At 39.2% G+C, this 13,994-nt stretch overlaps 1 protein-coding gene across 6 annotated transcripts in view; it reads left to right on the top strand.

Annotated features, from left to right (window-relative positions):
* The first annotated feature begins 640 nt into the window (after positions 1-640).
* TCF12 (transcription factor 12) overlaps positions 641-13,994 on the top strand; it is a 160,757-nt gene continuing 147,403 nt past the window's right edge. For all 6 annotated transcript variants that reach the window (XM_041418418.1, XM_041418417.1, XM_041418416.1 and 3 more), the window contains exons 1-3: positions 641-775; positions 1,492-1,592; positions 2,383-2,455. In XM_041418418.1, coding sequence (XP_041274352.1) covers positions 1,518-1,592; positions 2,383-2,455 — 148 coding nt within the window. In that variant the 5' untranslated portion in view covers positions 641-775; positions 1,492-1,517. The remainder of the gene's footprint in view (positions 776-1,491; positions 1,593-2,382; positions 2,456-13,994) is intronic.

The following is a 13,994-nucleotide window of genomic DNA, read 5'->3' as shown; positions in this document are numbered from 1 at the left end:
GCGCAGGTTCTTCGCAAGCTGCTTCCCATTCCTGCACGGAAGGCGTTGGGCTGGTTCACATTTAGCATCACCTGTTTCAGAGAGCTGCAGAGTTTATTTGAATGTGTGTTCTTGTAGTAACAGCCATGTTCTTGTGCTTTGACACGTTACGGTTTTAGTGGTATGTATTTAAGAGGAAGCTGCTAATGAATTCTTAAAGATTTATGTAATTTATATGCCATTTTATTTTGAGCAGTAAGACTTTGTATTGATATATTGAAAGTATTAAGACATATTGTAGGGTATGTGAATTCAGGGTGAGTGCGATAATGTCTTTTGGGGCACGTGCATTGCCGGCAGTGCTGCATGTCGAGGTTTGCTGTCGGTTTGGCTGAGTTGGGGAGCGGTGGGGAGGGGTCTGTTCCCGCGGGGTGCGTGTTTCCCTGAGCGGCCCGACGGGACCCGCTTCTCCCCATCTGCTGGGGTGTCCCGGCGCTGCGTCCGGGGCGAGGCGAGTGCCGGGGCGGCTCCCGGGGGTGTCCGTGTATCCCCGCCCGCCCCGGCCGGGAGCGGCGCGGCAAGGGTTAAGGCGGCGGCGCTCGGCGCGGAGGGATACGGAGCCGGAGCCGTGAACGTGGTGCTGAGGCTCTGTAAGCAAAAAAATGTCCGCCTGAGGGAACCCACAAGTTCCTTCCAGCGGGGGGGGAGCGCTCGGCTCGTCGCCTCCCACCCAGCCCGCGGCCCGCGCGCCGCCGCCGGCCCGGCCCTGGTCACCGGAGCGTAACAGGGGGAACGGGTAAGTGCGGGCGGCCGCGAGAAGTTGGGAGAAAGCGGCGGGGGGAGGGAAGCGGCGGCCGGGCGCTCGCAGGGGCAGAGGCGGCGGCGAGGGGACGGGGCCGCGGGCGCGCGGGCGGGAGTGGGGCTGCCCGGGGCGGCGGCGGGGAGACCGCGGGGGAGGCGGAGGCTCCGCTGGGGAACCCGAGGGGCGGCAGCCCCGCGGTCCCGAGCGCGGAGCGGCGGCCGCGGCCCCCGGTGGGTGGGTCGGGAGAGAGGGGGAGGGGGAGCCGGCACCGGCGGTGGGCGATAATGCCGGGGCAGACATGGCTCTGCTGAGGCTCGTCCGGCCCCGCTCGTCAGCCCCATTGTTGCGGGGACAGTGAGTCACTTAATCTCTCGCTAATTCTCCGGACCTCGCCGGGCCGCGGCTGTTTATTTGCTTTCTCTTGCCGGGGGGGACTTAATTCCTGGCGGCCGCCCTTCTGCGGCGTGACCGTGCCTTGCTCGAGGTTGGGGGAGAAGTGGAATGAGGGAGAGGAGGGAGCCTGAGGAAACTTGAAGAGAGTTGGTTAGTTCGGGGAAGCTGCGGCCGCCGATTCCCTCAGCCCGCCCGGCCAAGCCAGGCTCCCCCGCCAGTCTCCACCCGCCGCCGGGGTGCAGGTACCAGAGGCCGCTCTTCGCCTGGGCCGGGTTCGCGCCGTGCGGTGCTGCCCGTGCCTCTCTCCCTGTGCCTAGAAAGGTGATCGGAGGAGCGGAGGAAGATGAATTCCCAGCAGCAGAGGATGGCCGCTATAGGAACTGACAAGGAATTGAGCGACTTGCTGGACTTCAGTGCGGTAGGATATTCTCTGAGGTCTTCTCATGACTTCTCCGTGGTCGTGCGAAGTGAGGAGCAGGGGCAGCGGCGTGCAGGGCTTGGCTGGGTCTGCCTCAGCCAAGTTGGACACCTGAACTTTGATGTAATGTCTAGACTTCCAGATTTAATACTGTAATACCAGCTGGGTCAATTGGTTTAACTGGTTAAAATCAGGCTGACCCAGTGGTGGCATAATCTAATAATTAACATTGGTTAAGCTGGCATGTGGCACTGGTACCTTGGCTCTGGGATGTTTTTTTTCCTTTCCTTATTTAAACAAAAGAAAAATTATTTCCCACGAATAAAAGAAGTTATTAATTGATGGTCTTGGCTAAGAAAATTTTAGGTATTTTCTGTGTGTTACTTTTACCATACCAAAAAGGCTTCTCATTTTTAAATATAATAGAAAATTACTGCATCTTACATGCTGTCTTTGTGCAGTGGCTTTATACTTGCAGATGAGTAAGAAATATAATTTGAGTAAAAAAATGTAAGTCATGTAACTATTTGAAACAGTCACAGTAGTAGTAGGTGTCTTTTTAGTTTGAAGTTGTTTGTGTTCATGTAGAAATGAGGTTTTGTTCATATTTATACATTGCAAGGAGTACTTCAGCTTATTGGTTTGGTGTGTCTAAACATGCATCTTGCATTGTTTTCAAGAAGAAATAGAAAAAAATTGTTTCCTACTAATCTTTTTTCTATTTACATTAATAATTCAGCACAGGCTTTCAAAACCAACTAAAACATGTCTCTTTTTTCTTGTTTTGCAGATGTTTTCCCCACCTGTAAATAGTGGAAAAACCAGACCAACTACACTAGGAAGCAGCCAGTTCAGTGGATCAGGTAGGATGCATCTGAGATACATAGTGTTCATCTCACTGGCTCTTAATGTTTCAGTGTAGGCTCCATGTTCTCAGAGTATTGTAATCTTTTATTTGTGCATATTCTCAGAAGATATTCGGATCAGTTAGAGATGTGTTGTTTTGATCTTTATAGTGCATTTTGCTAACTTTAACCATGTTTTTCCTCTCTGTCTTAGGCTATTAGCCATAGTACAGTGAGATGTTGAGTGTCTCTAGCCATACTGACGTGAAAATTGTATGTTTGTTATATTAAAAATGAATGACTGTGTTGTTTTTAAGAAAATCAAGCCTAGATGTTCAGTTGAAGAATTTCCTAGCCCTCTGTATGAAGGGAGAAAACTAGTGTAAAATGCCAAATAGTTAAATGCTCCTGACTCAAGGACATGCTATTTGTAAGTGTAGTACTTAAGGAAAATGTGAGTTTAATGCCATTTTCTAGTACTGTGTACATCTCAAAGATTTGAAAACTAGAATTTTCTTGTGTTGAAACTTTATCCATGCCTCTGGAAAGCGAGTAACTGTGTATTTACATGTTGCATGTGTGTTGTGACTTCAGTGTATTATTACATTATCACAGGGTCCACCTAATAGCTGTGTCAGAGACCTTTAAGCTTAGACTGTAGCAGGAAATAAGTGCAATTTTAAAATAGATGCTTTGTGTCATTCCCTAAAGAGAATACTTACTACAAAAGAGAAACCAAAATAAGTTTTTTAATAAAACTTTCTATGTAGGTTCATCTTGTTTGAATACAGTGAAATGATATTTTTGATCCTTTGGATATAACAATGTGGTGTTTGTGTTTTAGTTAATGAAAATAAGTGTTTAGAATGCCAGTAGAGAAGTGAAGTAGTGGCTTGAAGTGGTGCAGTGACATCCCCTGTTAGCCTCTTAGGTTGTCAGGACTGTTACTTTGAGAGTCCAAATGACACTGCATTTTAGTAACACTCAAGGATTTTTATTTTTAAAAGCATCCTAGAACTCCTCCATTGAGTAATACTTCAAACTTTCCAGAGACTATCACATTTAATTTAATGAATGAAGCTATGTAGCAAATGTAATTGTTACATACTTGAAAAAGTCTTAGGTTTTCTCCTGAAATAAGTGATTCTTTCTCTTCCTCTCTGAAAGTACATCAGGTGTAAGTTAACGGCAATAGTAAGACAGCAAATCTCGTACAATGTAGTCAATATTTAAATTTTTAAAAATACAAATATTTAAGATAGTTGTTTCCCTGAAGCTTGTCTTAAAAGACATTTAGGTGCCTAAAACTTAACTGTGGGGAGCACAGCCTGAGCATCTCATCCTACTTTGTCCTTGCTTTTCCTGAATGAGTAGAATGATTTTCTGTTGAATAATAAAGCTTTCATTTTTTTGTAAGGTCTTAGAGCACTGCTAAGTAATGTGGCATGTCCTATTTGTAGGTAATGCTTCCCTTTCTTCCCTTGGATGTTTTAGAAAAAGAGAGAATGCCAGAGTAGTTATTTCTTTAAGAGAAACAGTGTGACTCCTTGAATTTCTTTACCAATATGGTGTATCCTTGTATAAATACCAATCCTCAGTACAACACTGCAACTGTCAGACAAGCTAAAACCTCAGCTGAGTTCCCCTTGGAATAGTAGTAGTATATATTTGTGGATTTTCATTGAAAACATTTATACTTGTAGAACTTTACTGGATAGTGAATTATATGCCCTAATTCTGGAAAAGTTATGAGCTAAGCCTTGAGCTAGGGTGATTGCTCTGCAGGAGTGAGAGGTGACAAACTTCTTTATTAGTTGTGTTCTGGGACATTGTTAAGTATTGTAGAAAAACTATGTCAAGATCAGTGATGAAGTACAGGCATTTAATTTCTGAGTACTTGGTTTTAGTTGTGGTCTTGGTATAATTCAAGTGTTTTGTAACTTCTAGGACAAACAATACTTAAAGCTTTTTTTTTTTTTTTTTTTTTTTTAACTGACCAGAGATCACCTTTTAAAGGGAAACATGGAAAGAGGAGGTACTTATTCCTTTGAGCTATCTAGGACTGAAAATCACACTGCTCAGATTCCTAAAAAGTAGTTATTTTTTTCTTTGGGTGTTGATGCCTCTCACAGAGACTTTCAGTGGTTTTCATGGCAATTAGAGAAGTGAAGCTTGCTTTAATATCTTTCCCATTAAGCTCAGTTTTATTTTTGTGATATTTTTACGAGCATGCTAAAGGGAAGTGCTTTCTTTTTCTTAGTTGGAGTAAGACTGTGTTCATTGTTTTTTATTTTAGAGCCCCCTCTTTTGAATTTAAGCTTAAATAAACATCTGCAAACACCTCCCCTCCCCCTCCAACCTGCCAGTGATTTGAGATTCAGACTAATGGCCCCCATTAAGTAGGTGAAGATCAATTGTATGTCTACATGGCTCTTAAGACTGTATATATCTGGGAAATCTGATTTAGAAGGAAGGAATGCTTCTGATGCTTTTTTTCTCACCACACACTGGTCCCTAGTTTAAAAGGACAAATTAGTTGCTGTTAAAGAATGGATAAGTTTTGTTTGTTTTCAGGTGTGGTGTTGTGAAGTGTTGGAAATACCTGGGTGCTTGTTATTAATCCTGGTGTAACAAGCTTGATTTGCTATAATTCTGCAAGACTTCTGTTGATTATATTTTCGAAATATATGCGTAGTTGGATTGCATGAATAAAACAGCTAATACAATTGATCTATAATTTGTAAGGAATTCCTATTTTGGATTAACAGATGAACGTTGTGTTTTGATTAAAAGATAGCTGGGGCAGGCTTGCTCTCTACAGGTCAATCAGTTATGAATGAAAGCTGCAGATAAAATAAGTGAACTAATCTGATATATTGTAGTACATTATGACAGTAAGTCGTGTAAGCTGCTGATAAAGTCAAATAACTTGGTCAGGCTGCTGGTGAAAATAAGCATATTGGAAAAGTAACCTGATATGTGAGTCAGTGAGTTAACCCACAAAACCCCTTGTCATACCTGCTGTACTTAATTCTTGTTTGAAACAGAACTTGTTATTCTTTTCTCCTTCAAAACCAACTTCTGAAGGTGAAGCCATTTCTGTCTTAGAAACTGTAGTAGCAAAGGTCAGAGATTTGATCCATTGGACTTGTTAATCAGGTGGTTTTTTTTTTTCTTTAGATTTTATGTAAATTCTAAATCTTCTGTTGCTACTGTGGCTGAAGGTAGTGTTTGTGATTTACAGTGACATTTTGTTGTTTTGCCTTTGTCTAAGCTACAACACATATACCAATACAAACTTGGATGGTTACTGATTTTTCCCAACACCCTTTATTTATTACAGTAATTCTGTTAACAACCAGTCACAATATGCATGTGCCCACCACAGGCAATGGTAGTGCAATTTTCTTATGGTTTTTAGTAGATTTGATGTCAATCTCAGTTTTTCCTGTAATTGTTTTTTTTTTTTTTAATCTCAGGTGTGGTACCTGAAAATAACTCCCTTTGTTTTATGGTTTGTTTTTTTTTTTTTTTTTTTTTTTTTTTTTTTTTTTTTTTTTTTTTTTTGGTCTTTGGCAAAGAAGAATAACTCCAAGGCAGTGTTTTTCTGTGGCCTACCATTTTCAATTTAGTATCTTTTTTCAGTGTACTAATAGCATTATTTATTATTTTTGCTTGTGGCTGTGCACAAGCATCAGTGAGGTATTAGTCAGAGAGATGAAGTAAGATATTGTGGATGTATAGCAGAAAAGAGAGATGAGAGTTTAAAGTAAGAGGTACAGCTTAGGAGCTAAGTTGTCAAAATATGACACCTCTCTTGCCTGTAAGATTCATCTGAAGTTCATGAGAACTAAGTATGCACAATTGGGAGCGAGCAGCTTTGGGCCCAAATCTTGTGTCTACCCAGACATTCCTCATACATGCCAAAACTTCTGAAGCTGTCTGTTTAAGTACCTGTTTGTATTGGTTTGGTCCCTTTTACACAAATTCAAGAGACTGGCTGCCCTTTCCACGTGTCTCTACTAACGTACTGAGTTTGTAAGGGGTGCACTGGATTGGGATAGGCTGCTAATTAGTGACTTGATGCAAAGACCATTTAAGTTGATAGCCTGCCATTAACCTGAGTGTCCCTAAATTAGGGCCATGTGTCTTGAGAATGGACACAATGGCAATTCCTGAACAGGTCTTTTAAGTTACCAAACAGTGTTTCCAAAATTAACAAAACCTGACTTTTTCAAACCTGTGAACTCTTATTTCCTTTTCAATTTTCGATCAGCAGTTTCTTGTAAAAGAAACAAACAAAAAAACCCAATTAAAAAAAATTTGGGGGAGTTACCTGGATGAGCAATGGTTTAGATACTCTGTTCATTGATCTATGCAATTGCTGAAGAGAAAAGGCACTCCTATTGTGCCTTAGATGCTGGAAATCTGGAGTGGCCTGTTAAGCATTAGTTCATGCAGCAGTGTAGCTTTTTTTTTTTTTTTTTTAATTTTCAATATTTGGTTTGTCCTCTAGTTTCATTAAAGGTGAACCAGCAGATCTGGTAACTTGGTATTTTGTCTTTGGTCTGAGAGGTGCTAAATTCTGTCCTCTTCTGAAGAGCCTTTGGAGAGTTGAAGAAGCCTTGTGCTTGAAAGCAGAAGGGTGTCCGTGCCTTCTTTACCTTTCATTTTTTTGTAGGGGTGACCCGTGGATTACTCTTGAAATGGGCCAAATGCCAGTGAGATCAAGATTTCAGTCTAGATCCCTCACCTGTTGCATTTAGGAACCTGATGGCAGCCCCTGTCTCACTGCTGCTGTCTCCTTCCCTCCTTCTGTTCCTTGCCTTTGGAAAGATAAATTACCACGCATGCCATGAAAAGTCTTGAGAAGTATAGTGTATATTCCTGTGAGATGCAACTTCCATACTCCTGTTTAAGAATGAGAAGGGGAAAAAATGTTGGATGAATAAAGAGAACTGACAACCCAGCTTTAAAGCAGTGTATTGCAAGATGCTCGTGGCCATAAGGATATTGAGGTTTTGGGGATTGAGGAAAAAGGGAGAGTTACTAAAACAGCTCAGTATTCTAAATCTAGCTTAGTGAGCAGAGACATAGGTGTTAGTCCATTGTTATTACTGTTGACTTTGATTTTGAAAGATGATGGTATGAACCTCATGACACTTGGTCAGAAATTCTTTGCTGTTTTCCAAATAGAAGATCTGAGAATTTTTAGTAGTGCTGGTTAGTCTTCTGTTTAGAGATACATTTGACGCCATTAGTAAGGGAAACTGAGTTTTGCTGTGTTGGCATGTAGAAAGCATTCTTTGAAAAAGTTAATCCTGTATTTCCAGCAACTTTTTCCTTAGATGAGAGCAGCAGTGGTCACTGTGTTACAGGCACAGCATCCAGCCTCCAATCCCCATATAAATATTACTGGTTTGGGATGCAAGGAAGATCTTTGCAATGTTATTTCTGGATGGCTTTAGAAGATCTGGGATTGCAGTAGTGCCTTGTCCTTTCTTGATGTGGACCTAGGGGTGGGGTACCTTCCACCATCAGCCTCCCTTCAGCCAGTAACTCTGTGTCCTGCCAGATTTTTCTGATCTACTCTAAGTGATGAGGAGTATTCAGATGCTTTGGACGGTGGTCTTCATGGCATGGAAGGAACAGGATTTGAAATTTTGTATTTGTCCAGAAAGCAGATTTGATAGAATAATGGACATGTGAGGACTAAGGGTTTGGGTAAAGAGGAGGAAGAGCAGTATCAAGGGGATTCTTCTGTATTTGTATGGCCTTTAATGTCAGCTGTGCTTGCAATCTCCCCCCGTAAAACTTTAGTGTCTGCAGCTTTTGCTAAGTTTTAGCTTTTTTTGGGTTTATTTGTTTATGGTCTCTTTTTGATCTTTAGCAAAGGAATTTGATGTTAAAAGCTTATCATTCATACATGCTTGCCAAAGTTCCCCTTCCCCTCACTTCTTTCCAGCTGTCACACAAAGAGGATTTAACCCCTTAGTTGTTTTGCTGTCAAGTTGCTGTGACAGCTGTTTCTCAGGTAATTCTGCTTTATCCATAGCTGAGCTTGCAGACACCATTATATGAGTTTCTGTTAATCTACCCTATACTCTACCATTAACTTGGTAAACTATATTTTCCTGAAATTGCTAAAGGTGTAGTGTAATTTTTTTCTGGGCTGAACATTACATGTATTTATGAAGAGAAGATTGTTTAAGGCAGTAATATAATACCATACCACTTAGTAGGACTGAAGTTTGTGGAGACTGTTTTTAAAATCAAAGCTGCACATAAACTGAAATAGTTTGCTAGGCTTCTTGAACTGACCTCTCTTGACCATGGAGATGCAGTTCTGTTTTTTGCTCTGTTGTGGAAGGTTTATCTTTTCAGGGAAATAGCACGGAGCATTTTCAGAACCACACAAAATTTATTCAATTACCCAAGGAGTCAGATGTGATCTCTGGGATATAATAAGTCTTATATCTTAAATTTACTTCAAAATAAATACTAATTTTCATACTTGAAAATTCAGTTGCAATAAATGACCTTATGAAATAAAGTGTCTTCCCTGAAAACCTTTTTTTTGCAGGCATTATCTAGTTCAATGTGTTAGCACTTCTTCAGGAAAATGTAGCAAAACTTGATTGGTTTTGTACAGTCTTCTGTGAGCAAGTCACTAGACTTGAAATAAAGAAATAAGCAAAGGCAGTATTTTCTTTTGCATGTGAATTATTTGGACTTTGTTATTGAATATGCATAATTAATTCTAAATAGTGTATTCACCTTTATCACTTTTGGCTATTAAACATAGGAAAAGGCAGGAAATATTATCATTCTAACGATAGGTTTTTTTTTTTTATATCTGTGTTTTTTTTTTTTTTTTCCCCTGCATTATATTGTAATGGCCACTCCTGCATTTTGTGGGTTTTGTTTACTTTTTGTTTATTTTTAATTAATTTGAAAATTTAGCAGTCCCCAGCTCTATTGTATACCTCAACCTGATGATTTGGAGGTACTTTGTGGTACTTTATGGACTTTTTAAATGCTACAATGCATTATTTACTAGTGGTTGCAGGGCAAAGTTGTTTGTTTTTATATTTTTTTGTATTATGAGTCTAAGATGAGCTAATGATAATTTTTTTTAATGTCTTGAATGAATGCCTTGTTTTTTCATCTGTAAAACAAAACTGTGTTTGTAAACACAACATTCAAAAACATAAAGGACGTACTTCTTTGGTGAAGATGTTAATTGAATACCAAGAATGACCAGAAAGAGTAGCTTTTGTTATATTTATAATATCTCACTGTTTTCAGAGGATAATCAGGCTAAAAAGTACCCAATCAATCTTCAGGACTTTGTTAGAGTCTTGTCTACTAGAGATGTGATTTCTTATTTTTTTTAAGTAACGGGCTGAAATTGGTTTAAAACACATAAACTTCATGTAATGCAGTGTAATGCAGAAAAATCTTGCTTGGCCACACCAGAATAATTGTTGCTGGTGTGTTAAAGTAGTATTTGGAATGGGGGGTGTGAAAAAGACTTGACTAAAAGTGTTTATTTTGCAGCCCTGACAAATGCTGTCTGTGAATGGCAGTAAAACCTTAGCATAAAACTAAGGAAAGTTTATCTTGGACAGACAAGTTGTACATTTCATATTAGGGCTATGGAAGTGCATTTAAAAGATGGTCCAAAAGTGTACATTTTTATTACAGTAGCAATTTCTTGCTAAGTATTTCCCCTTTTTTTTTTTTTTGGAAGTATTTTTTGTTTATTGCAGTGGATTTCTTGCTCCTGATCTTCTACAGAGGTTGTCTATATTGTTTTTTGTAAGCGTGTGAGGTGTTGGTTACATTACTCAGGTTTGCTTTGGTAGCAGATTTTGTTGGTTTTCTTTCTGTGTCAGTTGTAGTTACAGAGCCGGTGGTGTGTCCGTGTCTTGGTCAGGTTGTTAGTTGTGTGGACTTCTAGTAAGAAGCTGAACCACTTCTACTTTGCTTTTCTTGAGCAAAACTGTAGCACACATTTTGTGGTTAGGTTGTCTCTGGAGGAGATCTTTGCTCCTCCAGAGCAAAGCAGTGGTAACACAACAAAACTTATGCTAGACTGGGCTGGAGTTTTATGTTGAAGTGTGCTCTGAGCCATATTTGTGGAAGTTATATTTTAGATGGTGTATTCTTTTCCTCCCTTTTAAATTTAAAGATGAGTATGCTGAGCTAATTGTTATAAAAACATACCTAGTTAATAAAAATCCAAATTTGGCTATTTCCAGTTGTGTACATTTTGCAGGTAAAATGCAAATGAATATCAGACCATAAATTTGCATGTTCTGTGTGTTAAATTAAATTGAGTTTAAAACGCATTTTACCCTTAATTCAGTATAAACAAAAAATCCAAAGGTATTTTTAGTCTTCTCTAGGAGAATGGAATTCACTGTGTGTATTTTTATTTTTTGTTTACTTGAATGCAAGATACTGTTGTCTTGGTTGTTATCCCAAGAGCGATTGTGGCTACCCTATGAAATGATTAAATCAGACAGCTTTGCTTGTAGGACAAACATTTTTCATATTGTGGTGTTTCGACCATTTCCAATGCGACACCTATCCCGTTGCAGCTCTTTATGCAGCAACTTCATGAGTCATAATCCTTGCAAAAGAACACAGCTTAAAATAATCACAGATTGTTTCTTTGCAATTCTGTTCACTGCCCATTGCAAATAAATAAGAGCGGAAACTACACTATCATTTAATCCTTCAGTGTTTGCTTTTGACGTGCAAAGTATTCTCTTGTAATAGAGAAGTAATCCATGAGGAGGGTAGCTCTCTTTCATCTTCCTGAATGCTAAATGAAGCCAAGGCTTTTATGAAGAGATGGTGATTTAATGAAGATGACCGAGTTTTTGAGTAATGAAAAGCTTTTGTGTATTTCTAAAAATGATGTCTGGTGCTTACTACTGTAGAGCTCAAATGGCTGTATTTTCTAGTATGTCTTTGCAAGATTAGTGCTTGTGATGCTTAATGCAAGGGGATTGAATAGAATGGTAATGCAAAAATTTTTCCCTTAGCTGGATTTTATAAAACAAATGCACATTTCTGCCAATTTGTGTATAAATGCATGTCATGTCTGGCATGTGTTCTCTGCTCTGTGCAATACTTTTATTTTGGTAACCTTGAAAATATCTCTGATATCATATTCCCTTGCCAGAGGATCGTAATAAGCACACCAAAAGAATGGAGCATAAACTTTGTCAATGCTACTTATGACAGGAACATCTGTATTAGAGATCTGTATTTGTTAGATGTTGAATTTAAAAGCTCCTCAATTAAAAAACTTGCCCCAAAAATACCCAAACAAAACCAAAACAACACAAAAAAATACAAACCAAAAATCGCAATACAAAAGCCTAAAAAGCCTCACAAAAATGCAAACCCCAATGAAACACAAACTAACCCCCCATATTTCTTCTTCTTTCAGCTCTTAATTTTATTAGTCTATTTGCAATACTTTTTTACCAATCTGCACTATTATGACTTGCAAAGCAAGTCCGATAATGCTTGTTATTTCAAAATGAAGTAGAGAGCGGCTCTGAAGAATGCAAGACCATATCTTCTGCATCATATACACCCAACAGTCTTACCAGGCCTTCAGGATGTCAGTGCTGCACAGTACAGCCAGAAGGAATCTTAAAAGGGGCTAAACTGTTCTAGGCATTGTCAGAAACGTTGAGAATGCAGCCATGTTATAGTTTTCATTGTGTACGGGAAAGATAGAGCTGATCACCTGGGGTGAATGAACTTAGGTGAGCAACAACAAGACTGGGTTTTGTCTGTTTATGCAGATAAAATGTATGGAACTATTACTATTAGGTTTTGAATACGAACGTAATGCAAGTGCAGAAATAGGTAAGTAACTTACATTTCCTTCTGGTGTTTTTTAATGGCTTGAATTAGTGCCTCGTCCCTGTAGTAGTAGTATACAAATGCTCACAAGTGTAAGAGTGATGTATATGGGGTGTTTAAAACTCGACATGTTTGGTGATTAAATCTCAAGATGTCAAGGGTGGTTTTGTGAATACATTTCTGGGTAGAAGGTGAAGCATTGTAAGAGATTATTTGGGTTTTTTTGCACAGCAATGTAGTAAAACCAGAGTTTGTAGCCACGTGTGTCTGTTATACTCATTAAATTCACTTTATTTCAAGATACTTGAGTACTGAATAATAATAATAATTTGCTTCTTTGCTATGTACTAACCCTTCCCTTTTCCTTTTTCCTCATCCTGTTAGGGGAACTTGGCACCAGAAAAGGGATAAATGCCTGAATATAGGAGATGGTGTGTAATGCAGTTTGTATTCTATGCTAATGACAATACACTTTTTGGCCTTTGAATAGTCTAAATTTGTTTAATAAGGTGAATGGTATTTTTTCTCCCAGAGGCACCAGTTTATAAGCAGGGAACCTAAGTGAACTATCATAAAACCCCCCTGCTTTGTACCTTGCATTCCTGCAAGTGCTAACTGGCATGTGTGTGACAGTGCCACTTGTGCTGCAGCGAGCACCCTGGCAGAGTTTGGCCATCTCTCATGAGTGTGTCACAGGTTGTCTCTGAATTGGATCCTGGAGAACATGCTGTTGCCATAGCAATGAAAGTCCTTCTGAAGGCGGGATTCCTGGCAGAGCTCTTGCATCTGCTGAAGTGCTTGGTGCATTGATCTGAAAGCACCTTGTCAGTATTAGCACATGGCTGGAGTAAAAAGAGCGGGAAGCAGAGATTTCCTTGAAATACATTATTTGCTTTGGTGGCTTGAACCCAGTGTTCATGAAGCTACAGCTTTTTAAAATCTTATTCTGTGAACTTTTTGTGCATTTAACATACTTAGCTTGAATGCACTAAGAGATTGAATGGTTCTAAGAGCTAAGCAGTGTTTATTGCCAAAGTATCACTGTCTGAGTTTCCCACACTACTTGTCCCTTTTTGTACCTGGAAGAAATATTTTTTGAAGATTTCTTTTGTCATTTTGGGTAGTGCAAAACAGTTGGGAAGATACACTGCTTCATTCATCATCCTTTTCTCTTTCATGTTTTTGTTTTTTATAAGTAAAATGGTTGTCTTGCCACCATATTATTTATAAATGTGACACTAATGAGGGAAAATCACTTACAGAGGTGTAAAGTTCTGTATTTATTCACAAAATATACCTTACATAGGATCCCTTTTTCAGCAAACTCATCTATATCTTTGTATATAAATTCTTCATCCTCAGACTAGTTACCAAATGTTGTTTTCAAATTAAGAAAAAGCTATTAATTTCTTGTGTCACCTTAGACAATATAGTTTTTGGGTTTTTTTTAATGTGTCAGGTTTTCCATCAAGATGAAATGTGGGAAATCAGAGACAGTTTTTAGAGCACAGACACTCTAGGCAGCCATAATATCCATTTCTACATGTGCTGTCAGGATGGAGTTTATTAATTTTTTGCTTATTTAAGAAGATAAAAAAAATTAAATCTGAAGAATTGGAAAAAAAAAAGTGGATTTTTTTTGGAAACAAAAGTTATTAAAGTTTGG

The sequence above is a fragment of the Onychostruthus taczanowskii genome, unplaced genomic scaffold, assembly GCF_017590055.1.
Source record: "Onychostruthus taczanowskii isolate IOZ18803 unplaced genomic scaffold, ASM1759005v1 scaffold6, whole genome shotgun sequence".
Taxonomy (NCBI): domain Eukaryota; kingdom Metazoa; phylum Chordata; class Aves; order Passeriformes; family Passeridae; genus Onychostruthus; species Onychostruthus taczanowskii.
This window is presented reverse-complemented; position numbering and strand designations above follow the sequence as displayed.